The sequence below is a fragment of the Herpailurus yagouaroundi genome, unplaced genomic scaffold (assembly GCF_014898765.1).
Source record: "Herpailurus yagouaroundi ecotype Mexico unplaced genomic scaffold, PumYag 203, whole genome shotgun sequence".
In the NCBI taxonomy this organism is placed as follows: Eukaryota; Metazoa; Chordata; class Mammalia; order Carnivora; family Felidae; genus Herpailurus; species Herpailurus yagouaroundi.
In genome coordinates this window covers 34,078,856-34,104,716 of record NW_024412434.1, presented here as the reverse complement: position 1 = coordinate 34,104,716, position 25,861 = coordinate 34,078,856, and the positions used below count along the sequence as shown (strand labels likewise).

Sequence of the window (25,861 nt, the reverse complement as noted above, 5' to 3'; positions counted from 1 at the left end):
TGTGTGTGTGAGCGCAGCTCAAGTGGAAGGACCAACGAGCTCCTAAGCCCATGTTCCTGGTTCAAGGCACAGGCTACAACCTAGAACTTCCTGTGACTGATAATGCACCAACTCAAGCCAAAGTGAACTGACAGTGAGGTGGTCACAGGTATTCACCCACAGGTGGACAGCCCATCAGGGTGTCTGGGACCCTACGCTCTCCCTGTGGTTACCCCCAAACCTCCAGAGTGTCCAGAGGGGAAGACACACGTGGAAAGCAGCAGGTCTGACGCCAACTGCCTGTCACCGTGGTCACTTCATGCCTAGCACACGCCCAGAGCAGCCCTACAGAGGGACGCGTGAATGTGCCTCCCCTGTCCCTCCGCCCATGATCCTACAGAGCCCGTCCATCCGTGGTGGTGGACTTTACAACCTAGTGCATGGCTTCACTATCAGCAAGGGAAGGGCTACCACCTAGAGATAGCTCAAGTGCCGACGCTTCAGCTCATTTCTTCTTTGGACAGATGGTGGGTGTGTTACTACTGGTTCTAAAAGTGAAAGCCACGTTAGAAGAATTTTTTAGGGGGCAGGCGACATGTAAGAACGGGACAAAGAGTATGTGCTGATTTGGCCAGACAGAGGGATAGGCTGAAACAGCAATCAGTCACCCCTTTTGGTCACCAACCATCTGAACCCTTTTCCTGTATTTGGAGCTGTGAGGGATACAAGGCCCCTGTTCTGTGTAGTAACTAAGAACGGCCCACACTGTCCTCCCCACCACCCCAGAAGCCAGCATGTGACCAGGTAACCGTGTCCACTCACGGCTCCAAAGTCTGAGCTCCCTGCAGATGTGCTGGAAGTGGGGCTGGCATCCAGGACCAGCCGCTCAGTGGTGCAGTTTACAACACCAGTGTCCTCCCAGGAACAGCGCTGGGGCATGAGCTATTCCTGGGTGCACGGTCCCAACCCAGGTCCTCGGGCTCCTGGGCTGCTTGTGAGCATGACCCATGGTGTCTTGGTAAATGCATTTTCATTTAAATTGCCAAAGAAGGTTCCTGCTGTGTGCAAATCAGAACACTGACTGGTGCACTGGTAACCAGTACAGGTACATGGTCTCCAGTGTTCATCTTCATGATCTGGGACAACACAGATCAGCAGGAAAGGGTGTGTGAGTTTCCACTGAATATGACTAATTCCAGGGAGCATACAACCCCCTATGGCCCCTCGTTTATTTTTATTTTGCTCCATCTAAAAGCACTGGAGGGGGAACAATGAATTGAGAGCTCAAATTAATGAAAGTATTATAGCTATTAATTTTAGTTTGAGAATTACTTAAGATTTATATTGGCCTCTGAGCTTCCTGTTTTTTTTTTCCTTTCCAACAATCAGTGACTTCACTTTTCATTATCACAGTGGCTGTATTTCTCCTGCATTTGTGAGTTTTAAGATTTAAGGTTGGCTATAACTGTTACTATTGATTTAGTCCCATACAGCTATTTATAATGAGTTTTCCTCCCAGATAGTTAATTGTTATTTTTCTAAAATATAATAAAGATCAAAGTTTCTGTTTAAGGTGACTTTAAAGTCTTAGAAAAAAGATGACCTCATCTTCCCTCCCTTCTTTCTGCTGCGGAGGAGAATGCTCAGCTTTCTGTTGCAGTGAGCTAAATTTCTTACTCGAATACAACCGAAGACCTTTCAGCTTATACTTCTGACAAGAGCAACTGTGACTGGAGGTGATGTCTTTTTCAAAAGAGGTTAATAAGCACGTGACACCTCCTAATAGCACTAAGTGAAATTTATGTCAAACTTAATTAAACTGAGAAGTCATAATTTGACCTAATGTCCGCTTCTGTCATAGATTTAACAAATCCAAACCGTTTTAAAGCTGTTTTTATGGCTAAAGATTCTGGGAAATGTCATCTCTAAGTATAAAAAATGGCACATACTTCTGCGTTTCTTTCTTGCCTACAATATACCAGTATTTCGTGTAAAATCCAAGGCAGCCACACTTAATTTTATGGGTCCATTCTGCCACCACTGAGCTAGGACGTGGAGCTCAAGGGGGATGTGCCAAAATAATTCAAGTGGCAGGTCCTGCCTCGGAACAGTAAGCGGGTAAATAAATCACTTGGCTTCTGAGACGGAAGTGCTGAGTCAACAGCATGGAAATTATACCTCAATTTTCTATTTTTATGATGGTCTCACGTCGCAATTTTTTATACTTGCGCATTTGTATATTTGACAATGATCCATCTGTCAATCTTCCTGATTTTGTCTTAAATCATGCAGGGCTTCATGCAGCAGTGTAAGCAAGCGGCCAGCACTGCTCTGAGCTGCCCAGACGCCTTCCCTGTAGGCCCCCCACCCCCACAGCAACAGACTGGAACGCCTCCCTCAGCGGCCTCCTACCCACAAAAACACGGCTTTCACAGTGCCCGATTCAGGTCGCACGAAACAGCGGGTCTGCCTTAAGACACTAGAGAGGAGGACACCATTAGAAACAACTCAGGTTCTCCTGGTGTTCACTGTCCGAGCCTGCTTGGATCATGTGGTCCGTGAGCAGTGAAGGCCCTGTCTCTACCTCCCTGCTTGGTCGATGGGGGACGTTCACTTAACTTGTCTGAGCCTCAGTCTCCTCCATCTGAACAAAATGATGAACTTACCCCCAGTGAGGTGTGGGGAGATCCAACCAGATGCTACCTGGAACCGCAAGGCCCAATACTCTGGTCAGAGAACGCTTGTGTCCTGAGGGTGAACGTCTTCTCGCCTAAGTTGCAGGCCCGGGACCTGCGACCTGAGCTAACTACACTGAGGGACAGGGAACCCTTGATTCTCGCTGGCAAGGGAGAGCTACAGCCAGGCCATGGCTTCGATCTGGTGGACACTCACGCCATGGGCTCACTGCGGAGGGGACTCATCGCTGCCACAGAACTACTTCACACCGGAGGCTGGACTCTTAACAAAAAACCGCACCTGGTTTCTCCAAAGTGATCGGTATCTGCAGCTAAAGGGATCGAATTCTGGTCTTTTGATAAGGTTGAGTCAGCTCTGAGCATCAGCTGTGCGACCACATGAGATACTGCGCGCGGCTGAGTCCCTCACTGACTGTGGGACCAGAAGCTGTTTACAAAGGGGTAAGCCGTGGCAGAAAGCGTCAGGTGTGAGGGGTGAAGTGCCACGGGAGGTCAGAGCAAGGAAAATACTTCCAGCTCGAGAACTCAGAGGGCCACGGACAGAGGTTTGTGTCACATGAAGATGGCAGAAGTGCAGTTCAGGCCAAGAACAGCACAAGTCGCGGTGCCCAGGAGTAAAAGCATCAGACTCTGTGGTGGAGAACGGCCTTTAGTGTCAAACTGCAGAGTTGGGAGGGATGCTTGGGGCTAGATGACGAGAGTCAGAGCGCCATCCGTGAAAACCATTCTTGCAAAGTAAAAACGATCCCCTACCCTGTATCTCCATGTAACGTTAAGACCCCACTGTAGTCTGCAGTCATGAAAACCTGTCCACCGTGTGACTCGGCCTTCCCCCGAAGAGCAGGGACCCCTTCTGAGAGTGGCAGGTGTCCCCACAGAACATGGCCCGTGACTGCACGGCCGAGGCCCCACCCCGTCTGGCAGTGTCCCTCCCCACCCACTAGGCACCTGGCAGAGGGGAGGCTCCTTCCCGCTCCCGCCGGGGCCGGTCCAGAGGACGTCGCGCCAACTGGCAGGCCCACAGTGCGGACGGCCATCAGTCCTCCCGAGAAGGCGTGCCAGACAGTAACGCGTCAGCGGAAGACAAGCGTCTCCGCTCAGTGACTGCACGTGTGCTGCTGGTTCTGCTCCAAGGGGAAAACTGAAACGCCCAACGCCTTTACACACTCAAGTCCAGTATTTGGAACTGAGGGAGGATTACAGCTTTTTGTGCTTTCGATAGTTTTACACCAAGGCATTAATGGTATTACTTCTGGGTAAATGGAATTATGGATTTAATCATTTATTTACCGGCTAATCTGTATTTGCTGTTTTTCTGAAATACTCCTTTATAAAAATATTCAACCCGTAAGAAATTCAGAAACGTTCAGGGTATTTCCCTTATGTGTGTAAACATTCATAAACTTCAGTGTTGTGTGTTTGACAAATCTCATTAGGCACTTGTGGGTCAAGCCCTACAGAAAGGCCGTGGGAGCGGGAGCCATGGGTGTCCCCTCGGACCGTGGGCTCTGCTCGCAGCCGTCCCCCACGCCTGCTGTAACTTGCGCTACGACTCATGGAAAACTAATGTTTCCACTGACCGGCCCTGCCTCAGGCTTCTGCCTCTCTGGCTTCCTGGGGCACTTTGCTGAGATACCACCTGCTGGGGGGGGGGGGGCGCTTCTTTGACCCCCATGTCCAAGTCGCTTCACTCACTTACTGAAAAAGCCTCTGCATGTTCACTCTGTACCTCACTGATTATAAGGAAATGCCCAGTGAGGGTACAGTCTGACTCAGGTGACTCAAGGCTTCTTGCCGTCTGAGGGCCCTCCCTTGAGCTGCAGGGACACTGCTGTGTGTGAAGATGGGGTGCTGCCTCCTCAAAGCCAGAAAACCCCTCCATCCTGAAGCATACCTGGCCCCACGTGTTTTGGCAAGGGACCATGAGCCTGCATTGCTTTTTAGGATACGCTTGATCTCTGCCGACTTTCACTGATACTGACCATTCAGAAAAAGGAAAAGTGGCTGAAAATGAGTTGAGAATAAAGCAAACAAACAAGTGGAAAAAAACGTAAAATGTACGAAAATATTTCAAGATGCTGCCAAGATTCCAAACTAGCACCATGCCCACGATGGCAATGCCCCCCTGGATGTAGTAGAAAATTAGAAAAGAAAAAAAGAAAGAAAGAAAGAAAGAAAAACCCATCTGCAGCTAATGTTTCTGAAGCAATCACATCAGACCAGTCACATGGCAAGAGGCCCTCCTTGGCCAATATCTGTGGCAGAGCAGCACCCAGAGGGCCGGTGAGGACGCGGCCGCCCCGGAGCTTTCTGAGGTCACCCGTGGGGGTGACTGTGAGCAACCACCTCTGGGGTCAGAAATGCAGGACAGTGGGTGGGCAAGTCGGGAGGAGACCTGTGTCAACATGCCCCCTTCCAGCACCTGCTGTGACTGGCGTTTCTATCTCTCAATATGTTCGAGGAACAAAGTCTACAGCTGTGCCCTGTGATGGAATTCCTATGTGGCTTCCCTGTCCTCGTGTTCAGGCAGCCCTGACCCGGGACAGAATCTCCACGGACGGGTGTACCAGTGTTCAGGGTTCAAAGAAAGAAAGGAATAGTGAGGATGGTCACAGGTGGGCTTTTAGCCACAGTTGCCACAAGAGTATCTTACGAGGACTGCCTCACACCCATGCCACAGAGGTGCAGCCAATCACAACTGATCGTTTCCAGACTGCCATCCCAGCAGCCAATTCCCAAGTCTGCTAAAGTACCTGGCATTCTTCCTACAGAAATTAGTGCCTGTACAGGATTTCTTGCCACAGTGAAACCTGTGTCTAGTATGGCATCTTTACAAAGCCTGACTTCAGGAGTCTGGGCCAACTGCTACTCACGTTAACAAAAGTTAAACTGTTTCAGTACAGAATAAGTTCTACGAATGCTAGTTATGAGTCATGGCTACTGACAAACGCAGAGTGAAAAAAAAGAAAAAGAAAAAAACCACAAACAAGTGTGTACCAATCACATGCATTTGATTAAAGCGTGTCTTGTACGCGTAGCTCAGCGTCGGCCAAGGAGACTACCCCCACTACTCTGTGTGCCTGACATTTACAAGTCACTCTGACCGGGGCACTTAGGGATCCATGAACCCACCTGCAAGCAAATGGCCAGGTTCACTCTGCAGCCGAAGGAGGTGCTCACGGCCCGCGGGTGGAGACCCAGGTCTTTAAAGAGCTTTGAGAAAGACTGGGTGAGCGCTATCCGAGGCCGCTCCTCTGCCACGACCACACAGGTCCGCACGCGGGACAAGTCCAGGCCCCGTGCCTAGAAGCAAGGACAGCGGTGAGACGTCAGCCTTTCAGGGCTCAAGGGTGTGACCTTCTCAACCAGATGGGTGGAAGTCACACACACTCCACACAGATACTCACTCCCAGGGGCTGGTGTCCACATTGCTAATTAAACTGTCCTAGGACATGCGCGTGGAAAAAGAAATCATTCAGGTACCAGATTATCAAAGACGCCACTATAAACAGATCTTAAAAACCAGCAAGATGCAGCAGCAAGGAGCACGAGGAGGCCAAGCAAGGTCCTGGACAAAGTAATTAAGGGACAGGGTGTATGGAAGCAAGGAAGCACCTGGATACACGCCTGTAAGACACGGATACACAACAGCACATGCTGCCCATGAGTGAGAAACCCTATGTTTAATGTAACAGTGGAAAAGACACATTCCTTCTGGGTCCCATGAGACTTAAAAGGTTACGCCAAATTCTCATGATTAAGAATGTCTGAGCACACCTCAGTTCTGCGCCAAATCCAGTGAACTGACCCGGAGGAGGGCCTCCCATGAGGGGAGCACGAGACTCTGTGCGGAGGGCGCTTCCCGGCTGGGCTGGGGGCCCGTGGGGTGGAAGGAGCCGCGTTTATGTGGGCGGCACAGGGCACGGACACAGGCTCCTGAACAGTGCAGGAGACACCAGCTCAGGTCACTCTGGCACCGGGAGCTCGTGCACAGATAGGACCTCACAGACAAAAATCACACAGAAAACATTAAAACTGGGTGATACCAACGATCGTTCACACAGTTGCGTGCTTGGGGCGGCAGTGCACCCTGCGTCTCGAGATGGCGGACCTGGATGGAGCCAGACATTCCAAACAGGGCTCCAAAATTCATTAAGTGTAAGAACTTGCTAAGGGTGCCCAATTTCTCTGTCACGTAAGTGTCCTCATCTTTAAAATGGAGACAGTAGTAGTTTCCACTTCACACACCCGTTGTAAAGGTTAGATGAATCAACACGTAAAGTGCTTAGAAAGCACTCAATTGTGTCATCATTCGTGAAAGGTACTCCATGATTTTATAAAACAATATGGGTGGTTGTAAGTGATAAGTAGGTCTTACAAATTTCTTTTCCTATATATATGTATAATTTCAAGAAATTACGCCTTTATTTACATAACTTAATGTGAATGTTATCTCGTATTTCTTTTCTTAAGCTTAATGCATTAGTTCTAAACAGGAAAACAAAATTCAGGATATAAACGTATTGCGTAAGTATTTATATATACTTATTTATATATACAGGCAATTTACGTACGCCCATGCGCACATACACGATATAACCTATATATACAAAAAAAAGATATAAGCAATGGATAGTATCAGAATATAAATCAACACAGGTGTATGACTATTCTCTCCTCCCTCCTTACTTGGATGATGACTACTTCATTTACCATGAAAATATGTCTATCAAAATGTTATTGGTTTAAGTGGAAGGAAATGCTAATATTTTGATTAGGATGCACACCTATAAATCAGGGTGATCGAGGAAAACAAAAATGAACAGCTAAATTTAAATTATCACTTGAATACCAGCATCACAGTAAAATTAACTCCACGGAACAAGGGAATTCACCAACAGAAGAAAAGGCAATTTAGGGCCTTTCAGGCAGACCTAATGGAATCACAGATGACAGTGCCACACACCCTGACCTATAACTCTTGGTGGCAGTGGGAAATCATCTTCTAAACTAAGGTTTTCACATGAAATCAGTCTTGGAAGCTTCCGGTGACAGCGGATTATATCTCGGTTTTTGTGGACAATCATTTTAGCACCAGCAAACCCTCCCCATGCCCTCTGACAGCGAGCTTCCCTAGGATGCTGGCAGGTGTTCCCCTGGAAGCCGGGTGACAGGCTGCTTACCTTGAGTGATTCTGTCTGTGAGCCCAGCCCCTTGGTACAAAGTTCCATCACTGAATAGGAGCAGAACGTGTCCCGGACTTTGTACTGACTCACGGCAAGAAGCCACAAGGCAGGGTTGGTTTCCAGCTCAGAAGGCGGGATGAGAATGGACTGGTGCCCAGAGTACACGCTGCAGAGACAGACAGAGGGGCCGGGTGAGCAGGGGGCCGCAGACATGCGCTCGGCCCTCCAGGTTTGCAAACACAAAATGAAAGCGAGCTCATGGAGACACAAAAGAACTATAGGAATCATGGTTCAGTGGCTGCCTTTTTGAGCACTCGTCTGAAAATGTAAAAGCAGAGAGGCTGTTACATTTCTCCCAAAGCCGCTACATTAGCAAAATGCAGGAAACACGGGGATGAATTTATAAAACTGTATGCTTTCTTTAGCGGAGCGTCTAATCAAGTCCTTTGTCCATTCTTCTTAGGTCATCTCTAGGCCCAACGTGGAGCTTGAACTCATGACCCTGAGATCAAGAGTCACACACTCCACTGATGGAGCCTCCAGGCCCCTTGTCCATTTAGTTTTCAACTGGCTTTTATTGCATTACTGATTGAGGAATTTTAAACCCCAGTATGTTGAAACCAAAATTCAAGACGTGTGAGAGTCATCTGACAGTGAGTAATTCACATGCACACACACGCTGTCGTAAAGCTGCACGGCTTTCTCTTTTACTTCATTACTTAACAGTAACCTGTAAGCTGGGAATGTTCCTTAATCTGATCGCCTAGGAAGAAACAGCACAGTGAGTAAAAGAGAGCACCGCCATACTTCGTTTCAACAACCATACGCCATTCACTATGTGCACACACGCTGTATCGGCTGCACTCGGGCATCTCTGAGCTCACTCAACTGCCACTGTTACTTTGGTGAGTAACAAAGTCCCACGTAAACCAATCTTCCCTTTCAAATGAGAGTACTTCCTCCAGGGAGGAACAAATACTGACTTGAGAGAGTGGGGGGAAGCGTGCGGAGGAAACCCCACATCAGGAGCCGTGGCCCCACCACATGCCTGGGCATGCCAGCAGAGAAGTGAAAATCATAAGCAAGAACTTAACAAGTAACTGATACAACCTTTGGATGCATTAGAATCAATACCACTTAAAAGACCCTGTTTTTGCTTCAGAAAGCGCTTTAGTCCATCACTACGTACCCCTCCGACGGTCCTTCAGGAAGGACCTGCTGTGATGCAGTGTGACGACTAAGGGGCTGCCCGGCAGCTGCCAGGGCTCAGGATGGCATGACCCCCCCACCTTGACCTGTGACCTCTCTACCCTTCACAGGTGTGGCCCCCACACCTTTCTGCTAATGCCAACCCCTGACAGCTTTCAGAGGTCATACACTGCCAATATGGAACATTTCATGAAGAATACGGTCTTTTTAGACCAACGAAACGGGTTTGCTGGCAGATGGGTTCTCAAGGCAGATCCCACAAATCTTACATCCAAGACATGTGTTTAGAAACTGCTCATTAAAGGAAGACAGGATATGTAACCACATCTGAACACAGTGACATCTGTGCGGAGAAGCAAACGCACACGCCAAAGTACCAGCACAGGTGGCACACATAAGTGGGACGAGGGGTGTTTGGCCCTTTATTATTTTCTAGAATACTCTCATTCATTTCTATAGAATGTAACACACACACACACACACACACACACACACACACACACACACACACAATCTCTAACCCGGAAACATCCAATCATACATTTCTTATCAAGATGACAAACCACGGGAAGTTGGGAGTACTTCAGTACTTCTAATGGAGAACTATTTATCACAACATGAGTCGACAACCAGCGTGTGTGGGAAGACAACCTAAGTGTTATTTGAGGAAGGAGGCGTAATAGCCAAGTGGGAGCAATTTTTTTTTTTTTTTGAGAGAGACAGAGACAGAGAGCACATGGGGGAGGGGCAGAGAGAGTCCCAAGCAGGCTCCATGCTCAGCACAGAGCTGGACTCTGGGCTCGATCCCACGACCTTGGAATTGTGACCTGAGCCAAAACCAAGAGTTGGATGCTCAACCGACTGAGCTACCCAAGTGCCCCAAGTGAGAGCAGCTTTTTAAGAGGTAACTTTATTAATGAGAACGTCTGGATCTTTCTCAATCCTTCCGAGTCAGTATGAGAATAGACACTCTGTATTTAAAGGGTTAACCAAAAGTGGGACTAGAATCAGAACCAGTTCCGAGCTGATTTTAGATGAAATTTCAAGAGCTCTGAGGATCCACTACTGTTCTTAGTAACCAGGAGAAAAGAATAGCATACGCACAACTTTGAAGTTTCCTTTGAAATCCTGCCGATGGGGAAGTTTTGCTGGGCACGCGGTGACACAGAGCAAGTGGCACACACCCCAGTGGGTCCCTAGTTAAGGTGCAGTAAGTTACTTCTATAGTCAATGTCACAAAGTCACTGAGGACCCACTCTGATGATTATAGTGCTCCGAATTCTGTCAGGCTTTCTGTAAGATTTGTCCTTGGGAAGCTAACTTAGGTCATTAAACATATTACTCAGGAGATCAAATAACATCACCACAAACCTACCTGCATTATGAAGCCCAGGCACCCCGTTTCTGCAGCTGCTTACAAGCTGTCCACTACAACTGCAAGTAACAACCCATCACACATTTCTGTACAAATGTGGCCTAGAGTTTGCAGTCTGTGAAAACAAACTTTTCCAGCAGTTCTCCTATACAGAACTGAGATTCTTTAAAATGAAAGTTTCCCTCTGGTTTAGGAAGTTGGCATGTCTTGTGTTCTCACTTTTGGGGCCTATTTGTGCTATTTTCAAAGTAACCTTCCAAGAATTACACACTTGGGGTCTGACACCAATCAAATGTCCCCATTTGCTGTACTAATATGTCTAAGGGCCCACTGATACCACCGACCACTCTTAGACATGTTTTCCCAGGGGCCATGAGGCATAGCGCTCTCCTCTCTGCTGCCAAGACCCTTTCCTAGAGGCGGGAAGCCCCTGAAAATGGGGACACATAGCAGGAGGGCATTGCCAAGTGGCCTGACTTGATGGAAAGTGATGTTTTGTTCGGCAACTCTGGGCACAGTCTTACTTTCTGTCCCTTGTATCACAGAGCTCCAGAATCAACTCACACACACCTGCTGTTGTCTGAATTACAGCCTTTCTTGGGAGATAATGTGTTAATTCCAGTCAAAAGCCTCCAGGCAGCATGAAACAGGAAGAAATAAAAATAATGGAAAATGTACCTCCATGAAATTAACATTAGAAGAACCTCAGGGGCAAAACTGGGATCAAATATGGGATCATACAACAGCCAACAGCCTAAGATCTAATGAGCCTGCACATTACGAACCTCATAAATGATAATTATCCACTAGGAAGCAAGCATCTCACTTCTTTGAGAAGTGATGGGGCACAGTTTTCTGTTAACAGCAAATGTTATTCAACTTGTTCATGAATCAGGCTTAATAATACAACTTAACTAATTTCCCTGCATGATTTTTATTGCAGCTCAAATTTACACAGTCGCTGTTCCTCACCAAGGACTTTTACGTTTTCAGTGCCAGGTTCCAAACACGGTCAGTGACGTTTGAGCCACACATCTTAGGGAATCACAATGCAGGTAAAACCTTATGATGATATTCCTTTTAATGATGGCAATTTATCATTTCCATATTGTTCCCAGGGTTTTATTTTACAAATACTATCGTAGGGAGATTCAAATGCAGAAAATTAAATACAAAGCATCCATGAGTAGTTTTCTCAAGAATACACATCAGGACAAGTGATCTGCTTCCTCTGAACCATTCACACATGAAAGCGCTGGGTCCCTGTGCGGAATTCAAAGCTAGAGAATGCCAAGCACACTTATGAAAATTAAGTACAGCTCACCGTTCTCCTCATTCCCACAAGTAGGATGGAAGTCAACAATAATGACATCTTGATAACAGAGGACAGACAGGAAGCCCGACTCATGAATTTTTTATATGCCCTTTCCTTGCTCAGTCCAGCAGATGCTGATGAACGGTTTCATCTACTAGCCAGCACTGACATCTTGGCGGTAGCCACAAATACTTCCGAAACAGACCTACGTGATAGCAGGTTGCTTATACTGAAGACGTTTAACCTCTGAGAATTTCTGGAACCTGAAAAATTCTAGTTTAGATCTGAACTTCAAAGAGAACAAGATGGCTAAAGAGACACATGGGGGTAAAAAAAAAAAAAAAGTTTAAAAAAAGGAGGGGGGGCTCAGTTAGCTATCACAACTCCGGAACTTGGAGCAAGGCAGACGCGGGGCGTGACGACACACAGCGCCCTGCGGGCTACTGTCTCGTGCTCTTCAGTTATCCTGATGACGGGCGGTCTTCTTCTTTAAACAGTTTCACTTAGGTATAAAGCACGTACCATAAATCCACTCAGTTGAAGCATGGAATTGAAAGGATTTTACTAAACTTGCAGCGTTGTAGAATTATCACCACAACGCAGTTCGAGAACACTTCCATCACACACATGTATGGCTTGGGTCCACCCGGCTCGATCGTCCTTTTACCCCAGCCCCAGTTGACCACTGTCCCACTTTCTGCCTCCATAGACTTGTCTTCTCCACACATTTCGTGTAAATGGCGTCCTATGATACAATCGTGTGATACGTGGTATTGGAGCCTGGCTTCTTAGTGTGACGTTTTGACGTTTATTCACACTGTAGCTGTATTCCATCACGGGATACGACCAACACTGTCCATCCAGCAGCTAGGACGTGTGCACTGCCTGCTTCTTTTCCTCTTTTTTATGAAGGCCGCTACGGACATCAAGTCTTTGTGTGTTTTTCCTTCTCTTTGGTAGACGCCTAGGAGTGGAATTGCTGGGTCATGTAGCGAATTTATGCTTAATTTTTAAGAGCATGCCAAACTTAAAAATTTTACCATTTTACATTCCCATCAACAACATATGAGAATTCCAGTTTCTGAACACCCTTGGTTACTGTTGCTCTGTAGCACAGTTCTGAAACTGGAAAACAGAAGCTTTCCAACCTTGTTATTTTCTGGGGTTTGTGGCTGTATCTGCTCCAGTGGGTATGAAGTGTCAGCTCACTGGTTTTAATTTGTATTTTCCTAATGAATGTGAAACATCTTTTCATGCGTTTATCGTGATTTGTGTATTTGTGGTGAAATATCTATTCAAACCTGTTGCCCGTTTTTAAATTCATGTTGCATGTTTTCTTCTGGAGTTTTAAGAGTTCGTTTTGTATCTGTTTGGAAGGACTGCATCAGGTTATGATTTGCAAATACTTTCCCCCAGTGTGTGGTTTGTCTTTCCAACTTTCTATCAAGTGCCATTTGATGTGCCCAAGTTTTTAATTTTACCGAAGCCACATTTACCAATATTTCTTTTATGTATTGCCCCATATCTAAGAACTCTAACTTGAGATTAAGATTTACTGATTTGTCTTCTTCCAAAAGTTTTAGTTTTTACATTAAAGACTGCAACCTATTTTGAATTTATTTATATGATGCAAAATAAGGTTTAAATTAATCTTTTTACAGGTGAACGCCCAATATTCCCAAACATGGTTTGTTGAAAATACTACCCTTTAATCACTGAACTGTCTTTGCTGAAAAATGAAGTGACCATATGCAACAGGGCTATTTCTGGACTCTCTATTGTGTTTCATTGACTATTTTTTCTGTATCTACCTTCCTACCTACCTTTCTGCCAGTATAACACTGTCCTGGCTACTATAGTAAGGGTTGAACACGGGAAGTCTGAGTTTTCCAACTTTGTTATCCTATTCCAAAATTGTTTTAGATATTGTGGGATCTTCCTTTATATTTTAGGATAATATCAATTTCTGCAAAACAAAAAATATGCTGAGATTTTTGACAGGAATTTCATCAAATCTCTAAACCTATTTGCAAAGAATTTCCATTTTAACAATATTAAAACTTTTAATCCATGAATATCAACTATCTGAATGCTTTTAAAGACACATTTGATCTCAAAAATATTTTGAAACATGGGGCGCCTGGGTGGCGCAGTCGGTTAAGCGTCCGACTTCAGCCAGGTCACGATCTCGCGGTCCGTGAGTTCGAGCCCCGCGTCAGGCTCTGGGCTGATGGCTCGGAGCCTGGAGCCTGTTTCCGATTCTGTGTCTCCCTCTCTCTCTGCCCCTCCCCCGTTCATGCTCTGTCTCTCTCTGTCCCAAAAATAAATAAACGTTTGAAAAAAAAAAATATTTTGAAACAAGGGCGCCTGGATGGCTCAGTCAGTTAAGCATCTTACTCTTGGTTTCAGCTTGGGTCATGATCTCATGGTTCATGAGTTTAAGCCCTGCATCGGGCTCCACGCTGACAGTATAGAGCTTGGGATTTCTCTCTCTCTCTCTCTGACCTTCCCCTGCTTGCATGCACTCTCTCTTTCAAAATAAATAAATACATGAATATTTTGAAACAACTCTGTTATATCTCAAGTCTCAGATACACAATCCTCTATTTTGTGACTGAAGGGAACTTTAGAATGAAGACATAAAAAATTGTTTCATTCAACTTCTTAAAAATGTTCAAACAATCCAAAGTTACAGAAAAGTTTTGAATAGAAATACTTTTTCCCCTCTTGAATCATCTGAGGGTGAGTCACTGACCTGATGCCCCATCAACCCCAAATACTTCAGCAGGTATTTCCAATAAACAAGTTTATTTTCCTCCACAAAGCCGATTCAGGCATCAAAATCAGGGATCAGATACGTTTCTTCCACCCAAGTCTGGGACCCTCAGTCAAGTTTTGCCAGTTGTCCTGATGGTGTCTTTTACAGCGAAAGGAGCCCGTTGGGAGACAAGGCCACAGATGCCATCGGCCTGCCTGGGGGGGGAGTGGGGTCCTCAGGCCTCTGTGACACCGGTGTCCACATGCCGCTTTCCGTCCCTCCTTAGTCTGTGTCTGATGCTCCCTGGCTTGGAGTCAGTGAAGTATCTTTGCCAGGAAGACCCCGGATGGAATGCTGTCTTCCCTGCTGCAACCCTCTGGGTGACACACCCCTGCCCCAAGTCTCCACCGTGAAGGTTCTTCCTTCCCGTCATAATTAACTACTATTTTCTAGACGTCTGCCGTAGCAATGGAGCTTTTAATCTGTTCATCTGTTTGTCTGAATAGTGAAATAATTTCCCATTTTATTCAAAGCGTTATCATCTATCATAATCTTTACCTTGATGCTGAAATTCCCCCAATTTGGCCAATGGGAGCCCCTCTGAAGGACATGTCACCGCCCTACTGTGAGCACTTTCTTGCACAAAATGACATCCAGGTTCATCTTGTTCATTTCCTGAAGGAACGCGAGCCCATCTGAGAGGAAACCGTGTGTGCAGGATTTATGGGTGTTGGGCATCCTCATCACCACTGGGGGTGGGGTGGGGGGGATGCTCCCAGGTCTGGTCTTTAAGCAACTCTGATGGGATCTGTTTCTATAGAGGACCTAAGAAGGGAGAAGTCTGTAGCTATGGTATACCGGATTCTAGTGTTGCAGGGGCAATCGACAGAATATTGTGATTCTGTGACTGCTGAGTGAATTTGCAGGAGGTGTGTTCATTAGGTAAAGGTTCCTTATAACTCCTTTTAAGAGCCCCCACCATGCCCTCACTGCTACTAGTGAGCATCCCGTGTTGGTGCATGGGCGTTGGCGAAGCACTCCATTGCTGGCTTCAGCTTTACCGGCACCTTGCCAAGTGACACACAGACAGACACATGGACAGTCTCCTATAAAGTAGGTAGGTCAGGGCGGCTTCCTTCCTAGTTGGCCAAGCATGTCTACAGTCGCTGGCACTACTGTTGGAATACCACATCCTAAACTATTTCCCGAGAGGAAAAGTTACCCACAAGGCTACTGCATTTTACAGTGAGGCAGAAATCATTAAGTATTTTAACTCAATTCCATCTGCTCTCTCAAAAAGTTTAATTGGTCTAACTGAAATGTGTTTTTCAAAAATATACGATTGGGTTTTAATCCAACTTCATATTATTAAATATTATGAATGCATTAGAATAGCTGAGGGGCACATTTAAAGACATTAGAGAACGTCGGCCAGAAAAAAGGAAATCCTAACCACTTTCATACTGCAGCATCTCCGTTTTATACCTATGTTAGCGCATGCTTACAAAAAAACTGTACGCGTACTTGAAGGTTTATGGTGAAAGCATGCTGTCTGGTGATTGCATTAAAAATCGGAAGGGGACGTGAAACAAAGTGGGCCAAATGTTGGTCCACGGGGAGCTGGATGGGGGGCACTTCATGTACTTAAAGATGTTCAAAGTGCTAACGATAAAACCATAGTACGCTACACCAGAAATCAAACTGGAAGACGGTATACCAAAATGCTAATAGTGCCTGTTAACTGGTATCACTGGGCAGCATGATTACTGAGGTCTTTATGTTATTGCATATTTTCTACAGTTTCTTCAGGGAACACATATGCAGTCAGACAAAATGCCAATGAACTTCCCCAAGTTCATCCTCGCCACAAGCACCTGCTGACCCTTCTCTGGGTTGGACGCTGGGTGGCTGCTGGCTGGGGGGGGGGGGGGGCGGGGACCGGGGGGGGGGGGGGGGGGGAGTGCTCATGGAGGTTGCTCCCGGCCTTCCTGCAGCTGACGTTCGTCCCCCGCCCGCGTCAGGGACAAGCCTGAAGGAAGAGAGAGCCTGAGCTCTCACCGGCCGATGTGACACAAACTCCAGGCCGAGGATAACTGCTGGGAGCCTCGGGCTGGAGTCCTGCGCTTGGAAAACAGGGGGCCCCACCAGAGAGCCTCCCAGAATGTGCCCAGAGTCTGTCATCTCTGCAGGTGTCAGCAAAGTTCACGGAGACCACGGTCTCCAGACGCTGCGGGATGTGGAATCCAAGGGGGGTTGGCGCAGGGACCCATGCGGGCCCCCTGCAGCCAGCCCCTCTGCAAGTGGAAGTCCTCCCCAGACGTTAGCGTCTACTCTGCCAACGGTCTCAAGGGGGGGGGGGGGCACGCGACTGATTTCCTCGTCCTTGTAAAGACGCTGAGGACGACACTCACCTGCAGAGGCACCACAGGACAAACCCAAGTCCGCAGTACGGGTCCAAGCAGATGGCCACTTCTCTCGAGGGGTAGAGCTCACACTGCAGCTTGATGGAGCGGCAGAAGGCACTGGTGGCTGCGTGGCACATCTGGAAGACAGCAAGGCCGCCTTCAGTCCACGTGGCCGACACCCAGTGCCCCAGCTGGAGCGACCCCCTCCCGCACCCCAACAGGAAGCGGGCACGCACAGGCTTCTCCGGCGATCCCACAGCCCCGGGAAGAAGGTGGGGAGACACCAGACGCTGCGGCTCACGGCCCCTCCCAGGGGTGTGCCCGACACACGCCTGTCATGCGGTAGGGCCGGCAGGGTGCGTGGATGAACATCCCATGTCAGTGACAGGAACCAGGCTCAGAGAAGGTAGTGTGCTGAAGGTCACACAGCTTCGGGCCAGAACCAGCGTTAGTCACAGGACAACAGCCAAGCTCCCGTCTCCCCGCATCGCTGAGGTGACAGTAAGAGGGCTCCCACGTGATGGAAATTATTGCCAAATAGCATAAAATATGTCTCATAAAATCAGTTTTCTCACAGAAGCTTTCTAGCCAATCAAGCCTAAGAGGAAAAGGAAAATTTTCCCAAGTTTGTGGTTTGAAAAACATCTGGAGTTAACGTGAAGTGAACGTCCCATGCAGTTGAACCGTGTGGGGGGCTGGAGCAAGCACCCTAATACTCAGGGCCACCCACCCAAATGCCTGGGGGAAGCGCCCGTGAGTCGCGCCGGCAACAGAGGCGAGAAGCCAGGGCCAGGGCCACTTCTGTGGTAAGCGCGGGAGCCCTGCTAGAAGCTGTGGGTGGAGGGAGGTTTCGCGATGGATCTGCCGCACAATCCACACGAGGTAATGCAGAATTACTCGAGAAGTGAGCACATACAGCTCATTTTCCCTTGCTGTTAAGGCCACGATATTTGCTCAAAGAAGAAACAAGGCTGGGTTTCTGAAACGTGCCTTCAACCTCCGCCCGCCCACCAGATCGGGAGTCAGCAGAATCCTAGCTACCGAAATTAGCCACATTCCCAGATTCGCCACTAAAACAAACCTTGCCTGAACCCCTACTCTGTGCAGGCGTTATTTATAGCTTGAGAACAGCTCAGCTCAGCAAATACTAATACGTTAATGGAGTACATGCTATGTCTCAGGCATTGTATTAGGTGCTCAGAATACAAAGAAGAATGAAACACAGCCACTGTCTGACCTCAGGAGTTTGGGTCCAGTGGAAAATTGAGAGAGAACTCCGGTAACTGCAGGGCCTGTGAGCGCGCTCGCAATGGGTGCAGAGAGCATAAGGAGGGCAGAGAAGGGGCTCGCTCTCATGTCACCCTGGGGGACCCCAGTGAGCTCTGGGTCTTGGGGCTGAGTAAGCACCGGCAGAACTCATCAGAGAGACAGGAGCACAGACAGGTGAAGAAAAACGCAACCAGGAAAGCTGGATGACTCGTCTCCAGGCACCAGTCTTGGACCTGCCAACATCACAGCCCAACAGCCCCCGCCGGAAGAAAAACTCCCAATTCTTAGGGAGTCAGACTTGTACCTGGATAAGTCGCTTTGAAAGCCCCAGACAACAAGCTCTAATGCCCTACTCCGAAACAGACGGTGAGAGTAGACACAGTGGGAGGAAGCACGGATGAGGGCAACTGTATGTGTTTCCGGGATGTGCCTCAGCTCTTCTCTTGGGTGGGTTTACCTTCCAGAGCAGTTTTGCTTTAGCTGACGTTAAAGTAAGTGTCCACTCCCTGGGCACACGGCAGCTGCACATTCGGTGGAAGGGAGAGCCACCGCCAGTATGACAGCGTCCTGTGGGCAAGCCCAGAGGGCCACTGATCTGAAGGGAAGGGTCCTCCACACGACTTCCCCATTGAAGTGAAAACGTTTCTCCAGGGTCTATCAGAAATCTTCAGAGTTCAAATTAAACTTTCAGATGGTTAGTATTTTAAAACTTAAATTGAACACATAAACATATACTCATGGGCCTTCTGCTAAATCAGACATTAAATAGTGCCCGTTAGGGGGAAAACAGATTACTGGCTAAGTCTCTCTCAGCATTCATTCTATATTTGAATACTTAATGACATTTGGGCCAAAAGCTGAAACGGAATCAAAATTTCTGAGAAACATGAGGACATGTGCAACCAAAGAGGTAGAAGAGAATTCAATGAGAAGACCATGACCAGACGATTTCAGTTGTTTACACCTCTCAGTATTTAAGGCAAATGGGTTTTCATTAAATGACATCACAACATATTTTACCTCAGGTACTCATCAAACAATCAGAAGTTTAATAAAAACTTACGAAGATTTCAGAGAAAAGTCTAATTATTTATCCCTCTGGGATTACTAGGGTTTACATTTCTATTAAGTGGAATTACCAAGAGTCACGTCACTTCATCTGTTTCACGTGTAAGTATCTTTATCGAATCAAGATGTAACATTATAGCCCCCACTTCTGTAGACCATGAAAAGGGTACGATCACAAGTGTGTGTTTCTGTTTGGCTATGACAGGAGGCAGCTCAAAGCCCCTCACCCTGGTATGAAAAGAAATCTGTACTCCAAAAAGCTTTTGAAGAATTATTTTATTTGATATTGCACTTTATTTGGTGTGTCACCTCAGATTCTACTGAAAAGCAGAGGAGAGGATTCTCAGAAGACTGTCTCCATAGCAACCAGACAACAACTGTGTCAGAAAATGATGAGACTCTTTGGAGTTCTGGAGTCCGTTTAAGTCTTACAACTTCCCGAGGAAAGTTTGGGCAATCAATGGTAATTAATTTTGGAAAAAGTAAGATATTCCCATTTAAAAAAAAAAACAGTTGTGGGAGCTCATCACATTTAAGTACTCATTAATATACTCAATTACACTCAGACCTGCCATGAAAGAAAGGCTCAAGGGACTACTGCAGATTGAAATAATAAGATATTAGACATATCTCAAAGTCATGTGAATAAATTTAGATCTCAGCAAAAGTAAATACAATTCAATTATAAATACTAGTATAATTGTAGCAATACTTTGTAACTCCACTTTTCATTTTCTACATGATTTAAGACACTAATATGGTAAAAAAAAATAATCATTAGCTGAAAAAATGATTGTTATTGTAACTTTGGGTTTAAATTCCACTTTTTTCCCTATATAACTTGAGACTTAAGAAATGCATTTAAAAGACTTGCTACTACATATTTTGGGCCATGCAGTATATAAAGATATAACTTTGTGACATCAGCAACTGAGAAAGGCGGGCACGGAGCAGTTTTGTGTGTTCCTGAAATTAAGCGAGTATAATCGAAACTGGAGTACTGCAACTGTAGGGTGTTCAACTCAACCCCCACTGTCACCTGAGTGACACAAGCTGTAGAATATATACAAAAAGAATTCAAATGTTTTGCTACAAAAAAAAATCAACTAAGCACAAAACAAGACAGTAATGCAGGAAATGAGTAACAGAGAAGCTATTTTTTAACTTCTTTTTAATGTTTGTTTATTTTTGAGAGAGAGACAGAGAGAGAGAGAGACAGAGAGACAGAGAGAGAGAGTGCGAGATGGCAAGGGGCAGAGAGAGAGGACACAGAATCCAAAACAGGCTCCAGGCTCTGAGCTGTCAGCACAAGAGCCCGATGTGGGGCTTGAACCCACAAATCATGAGATCATGACCTGAGCCAAAGTCAGCCGCTTAACTGACTGAGCCAACCCAGGTGCCCTGCAAAAGCAGTTTGACTGCAGAAATTTACATGAAAACTTAGGCTAAAAAACAAAACAGATCTCACATCAACCTAACTTTACAACTCAAGGAATGACAGAAAGAACAGACTAAACCCCAAGTCAGAAAAAGGAAGTAATAAAGATTAGAGCATAAACAAACAGAGGGTAGAGAAAGAGTTGACTTACTGAAAGCAAAAGATGGTTCCTCCAAAAGATCGACAAAACAGACAAACCTCTAGTTAGATGGACTAAGAAAAAAGGAAGGAAAATTCAAAATACTAAAATCAGAAATGAAAGTGAGGACATTATGGATTCTACAGAAACAAAAATAATCAGAAGAAAGTACTATGAACAGTCGTACACCAACAAACTGCACAACCTATATGAAATGAAGAAATTCCATTTCATGGAAATTGAAACCCAAATTATCAAGAAGAAAGACAAAACTGGGGTGCCTGGGTGGCTCAGTCGGTTAAGCGTCAGACTTTGGCTCAGGTCCTGATCTCAGGTTTGTGGCTTCAAGCCCCACACTGGGCTCTGTGCTGATGGCTCGGAGCCTGGAGCCCGGAGCCTGCTTCGGATTCTGCGTCTCCCTCTCTCTCTGCCCCTCTCCTGCTCATGCTGTCTCTGTCTCTCAAAAATAAAGTTTAAAAAAATTTTAAAAAAGGAACACAAAACCTACCAAGACTAAATCATAAAGAATAAAAAATCTGAATAGACCAAAAGCAGTAAAGCAAGATCAAATCAGTAAAGAAGATTTTCCAGCAAAGAAAAGCCCTGTACCTGATGACTTCATTGCTAAAATCTACCAAACATTTAAAGATGAACTAATACTGGTCCTTCTCAAACGTTTCCAAAAAATTAAAGAGAAAGGAACACTATTTTTTTAAGTTTACTTACTTATTTTTAAGATAGAGACAATGTGCACACAAACAAGGGAGGAAAAGAAAGAGGGGCTGATGTGGGGCTCGAACCCATGAACCATGAGGTCATGACCTGAGCCGAAGTCCGACATTTATCCAATACAGCTGCCCAGGCGCCCCCGAGAAGGGAACACTTCTTAACTCATTCTATGAGATTAGTAAAACTCTGATACCAAAGCCAGACAAAACACTATAAAAGCAGAAAACTACAGACCAGTAGCTCTGTGGAACACTGATGTCAAAATCCTCAACAAAGCACTTACCCAATTCGGTAGCACATTAAAAAGCTTATACATGAGTGGGATTTATTTCTGTAAGGGATTGTAGGCTCTACAAATGAAAACTCAATCAATGGGGGCACCTCACTGACTCAGAGGAGCATGTGACTCTTGATTTTGGGGCCATAAAGTTAAATCCCACAGTGGGTATAGAGATTACTTAAAAATAAAATCTTAAAAAAAAATCAATGTAATATATCATATTCAAAGAATGAGGGGGAAAAAACACATGATATCTCAATTGATGCAAAAAAAAATCTGACAAAATTCAACATCTTTTTATGGTAAAAACACTCGATAAACTAGGAGTAGAAAAAACGGGCTTCGGGGCACCTGGGTGGCTCAGTCGGTTAAGCGTCCAACTTTGGCTCAGGTCATGATCTCGCGGTCCATGAGTTTGAGCCCCGCATCGGGCTCTGGGCTGATGGCTCAGAGCCTGGAGCCTGCTTCTGATTCTGTGTTTCCCTCTCTCTCTGCCCCTCCCCCGTTCATGCTGTGTCTCTCTCTGTCTCAAAAATAAATAAATGTTAAAAAAAAATTTTTTTTAATAAAAAAAAAAAGAAAAAACGGGCTTCAACAGAATAAACGCCATATATAAAGAACACAGTAAACATCATACTCAGCCATGAAAGACTCAACACTTTACCTCTATGATCAGCAATAAGGCAAGGATGCCTGTTTTCACTCTTTCTATGCATAGTACTAGAAGTTCTAGCCCAAGCCATTAGGTAAGAAAAATAAATAAAAGGCATTCAGATTAGAAAGGCAGAAATAAAATGATCTCTTCATGGATTAAATGAACTTGTATGTAGAAAACACTAAACATCGTACACAAAAAATTGTTAAAAATTGTAAATTCACTAAAGTAGCAAGATAAAAAGTCAACATGCAGAAATCATTTGCATTTCTATACATTAAGTGAAAAATCTGAAGAGGAAATTAAAACAATTCCATTTATGATAGCATCAAAGAATAAAATGCTGAGGAATTAGCCAAGGAGGTGAAAGACTTGTACAATTAAGACTATAAAATATTGCTAAAAAATAAAGACACACATAAATGGAAACACACACCATATTCACAGATGTCAATACTACCCAAAACAACACAGACTCAGTGCAATCTCTATTAAAATCTCAATGACTTTTTTGTGTAAGTAGAAAATGCATAGAATTCATACAGAATCTCAAAGAAATCTGAATAGCCAAAACAATCTTGAAAATAAACACAGTTAGAGGACTCCCTCATTCTGATTTAAAAACTTACTACAAATATACAGTAGTCAAAAGCAGTGCAGTACTGGCATAAAAACAGACATACAGATCAACAGAACAGAGAGCCTAGAAATAAACCCTTGCATATATTGGCCAACTGATTTTTGACCAGAGTGCCAAGACTATTCAGTTAGGGAAACAACAGTCTTTTCAACAAAGTGCTAAGAAAATTGCATCTCCAAATGCAAAAGAACGAGGTTGGACCCTTACCTCACACCACACAGAAAAGTTAGCTCAAATTGGATCAAAGACAGAAATGTAAGACCTAAGACAATAAAACTCTTGGAACAAAACAAAGGACAAAGGCTTCATGATACTGGATTTGGCAATGATTTCTTGGATGTGACCAAAGGCACAAGCCAAAAATGACACAGAATTGGAGTGTATGAAAATTTAAAGATTTTGTGCATCAAAAGACACCATCCACAGAGTAAGAAGGCAATCCAAAGAAGAGGAGAAAATTAATATACAGAATATACCAAGAACCTGTAAGACTCAACAACAAAAAACCAAGCCATTTGATTCAAAGGACATGAATAGACATGTCTCCAAAGAAGACTTACAAACAGCCAATAACTGCGTGAAAAAAATGCTTAACATCACTAATCATTAGGAACAACAGTGGGCAACAGTATGGCAACTCCCTCCCAGGTTAAAGACGGAAACTACTGCCCGACCCAAAAATTCCACTTCTCCGTATATACCCAGAAGACCTGAAGAGATGTTCGTATGTCTGTGTTCACAGCAGCAATGCTTACGAGAGCTAAAACTTGGAGACAACCCTAGTGTTCGTTGAGGGATCGACGGACAGGTTAAATGCGGTACACACATTCAACAGAATATTAACTCAGCCTCAGAAAGAAATTCTGATGCCCTCAGCAACACGAATGAACCTCCAGGACATTACGGTGAGTGAAATGAGCCAGTCACAAGAGGACAGTGCACATGACTCCACATCTACGGGGTCCCCAGAGCCATCAAAATCACAGAGATGGGGGTGGGAGTGAGAGGGGATGGGGAGTTATTAATAGGTAGCGAGCTTTAGTTTTAGAAGATAAGATGAGTCATGGGGATGGATGGCAGGGAGGGACGGCTGCATGGCAGTGTAAGAATATTCAACGTCACTGAACCACACACTTGGGTGTGTTATTGTGGTAAACTTATGTCACGTATGTACAACCACAATAAAAAAAATTGGGAAAAGGGTAGAGAAAGAGAACTCAATGCAGTAAATGACACAAACTGAGTGGTCAGACCCCCAGAGGTGGGCAAAGGACTTCCTGGGGCTACTGAGGATGTACCAGTACCTTGGCAAGGACACTGCCAGAGCTGTGAGGGTCCTCATGAGGTGACGTGCATAGCACAATGAACCCATGAACAACACGGGTCTGTGTGCCCCAGCCCACTTACAGACTTTTTATAGTGCAGGACTGTAATCGTTTATGTTTCTCCTAATCGATTTTCTTTGGCTTACTCCTTTACGTAAGATGCAGTACACATTACGCTACATACCACGTACTATGTGTATGTGATACACACACTTGCATGTAACACGCCTAACATCATATGATATGTTATGTAACACACAAGATAGGTTTCAACCAACTGTTTAGGTCACTGGTAAGCTTTCCAGTCAACAGCAGGCTATCAGGAGGAGTCACAAGTTGTACGTGGATTTTCAACTGTGCAGGGGGTTGGCGCTCCTAACCCCCCGAGTTGCTCAGGGGTCCACTCTAGTTGCATGCTTTAACAGGAACACGGGTCACGGCATGAGCCGTCCTCCAGCACACAATAACAGAACCCACGGCAAAAAAGCAAGAAATCCCAGCGCACACAGTTTCACAACAGAACACGGGGATTCGAAAGCCAGCAAGGAAGAAACACGTGCAGTGTTTTATTAGGGGCTGGTGAGGCTGTGTTTACACACACACAGAGATAGTTGGGACATTCGGAAAGAGTCGGCTGACCTAGGTAACTGTGGAAGTGACCGTGCATCTTAAGGCCTCAGTGAAGTGCAAGCACACACCCCTCACATGTGCCACCGTGCAGACCGTGTCACTAACCTTCACTCCAGCCAGCATCCCCGTTGTGGACACACTGAAGTCAAGATAAGCTAGCGTGTCTGGGTTGGAAGGTTTGTAGATCTGGGCAGGCCGTTTCTTTGGCAAATCGTCTGGAGCAAAACAAAGCCATTAGCATGTCTGAGCCAATGGCAAAGCAGACAAGCAGGTACAGGTGTCTGGCTGGTTTGAGGACTGACCTGTGTCCAGTATGGGGGGCCACGCCCTGACGTCTACGGCCGCAGCTGCCTCCCGGGACCGTAACAACTTACAGATCAGCTGTGTTGTCATCAAGCAGGCAGAGCGACTCACCTGAGGTGAGAGAACAAGTTGTGGAGGAAGGAGGTGAACGGTCGCGCACGGCCAGCTGCTCACCACACACCCCGAGGCCAGCGGCTTTCACAGCGGGCCAGGCTGCCTCCCATGGAGCCAGCATGACGGCCAGGATGTGACCGCGGACCCAGAGCTCAGACACGGAGGCCCCTGGAAATTCCTGGAGCTGAGGAGTAGCCATGGTTATGAGCGTGCTCAGAAAGGAGTGTCCCAACCAACCACTCTGTCAGCTCTGATCTACAAAAACCACCATGTGTCGCCACAGATGCGGCCACGACTTTCTAAACAGAGAAGTGGCCTGGACAGTACTCCCACACACCCACAAAAAGA

The 25,861-nt window shown here is 45.8% G+C and overlaps 1 protein-coding gene and 1 long non-coding RNA gene across 6 annotated transcripts in view; one reads left to right on the top strand and one right to left on the bottom strand.

Moving 5' to 3' along the window:
• The window catches only part of DIP2C (disco interacting protein 2 homolog C), a 322,639-nt gene that overhangs the window by 45,985 nt on the left and 250,793 nt on the right, over positions 1–25,861 (bottom strand). For all 5 annotated transcript variants that reach the window (XM_040451581.1, XM_040451579.1, XM_040451580.1 and 2 more), the window contains 5 exons: positions 25,399–25,510; positions 25,202–25,311; positions 16,930–17,060; positions 7,859–8,027; positions 5,808–5,978 (listed from right to left, as the gene is read on the bottom strand). In XM_040451581.1, the coding sequence (XP_040307515.1) occupies positions 5,808–5,978; positions 7,859–8,027; positions 16,930–17,060; positions 25,202–25,311; positions 25,399–25,510 (693 nt within the window). The remainder of the gene's footprint in view (positions 1–5,807; positions 5,979–7,858; positions 8,028–16,929; positions 17,061–25,201; positions 25,312–25,398; positions 25,511–25,861) is intronic.
• Positions 13,018–13,351, top strand: LOC121014912 (uncharacterized). The gene is made up of 2 exons (XR_005783508.1): positions 13,018–13,271; positions 13,305–13,351. It is a non-coding gene; the product is annotated as an uncharacterized LOC121014912 (long non-coding RNA).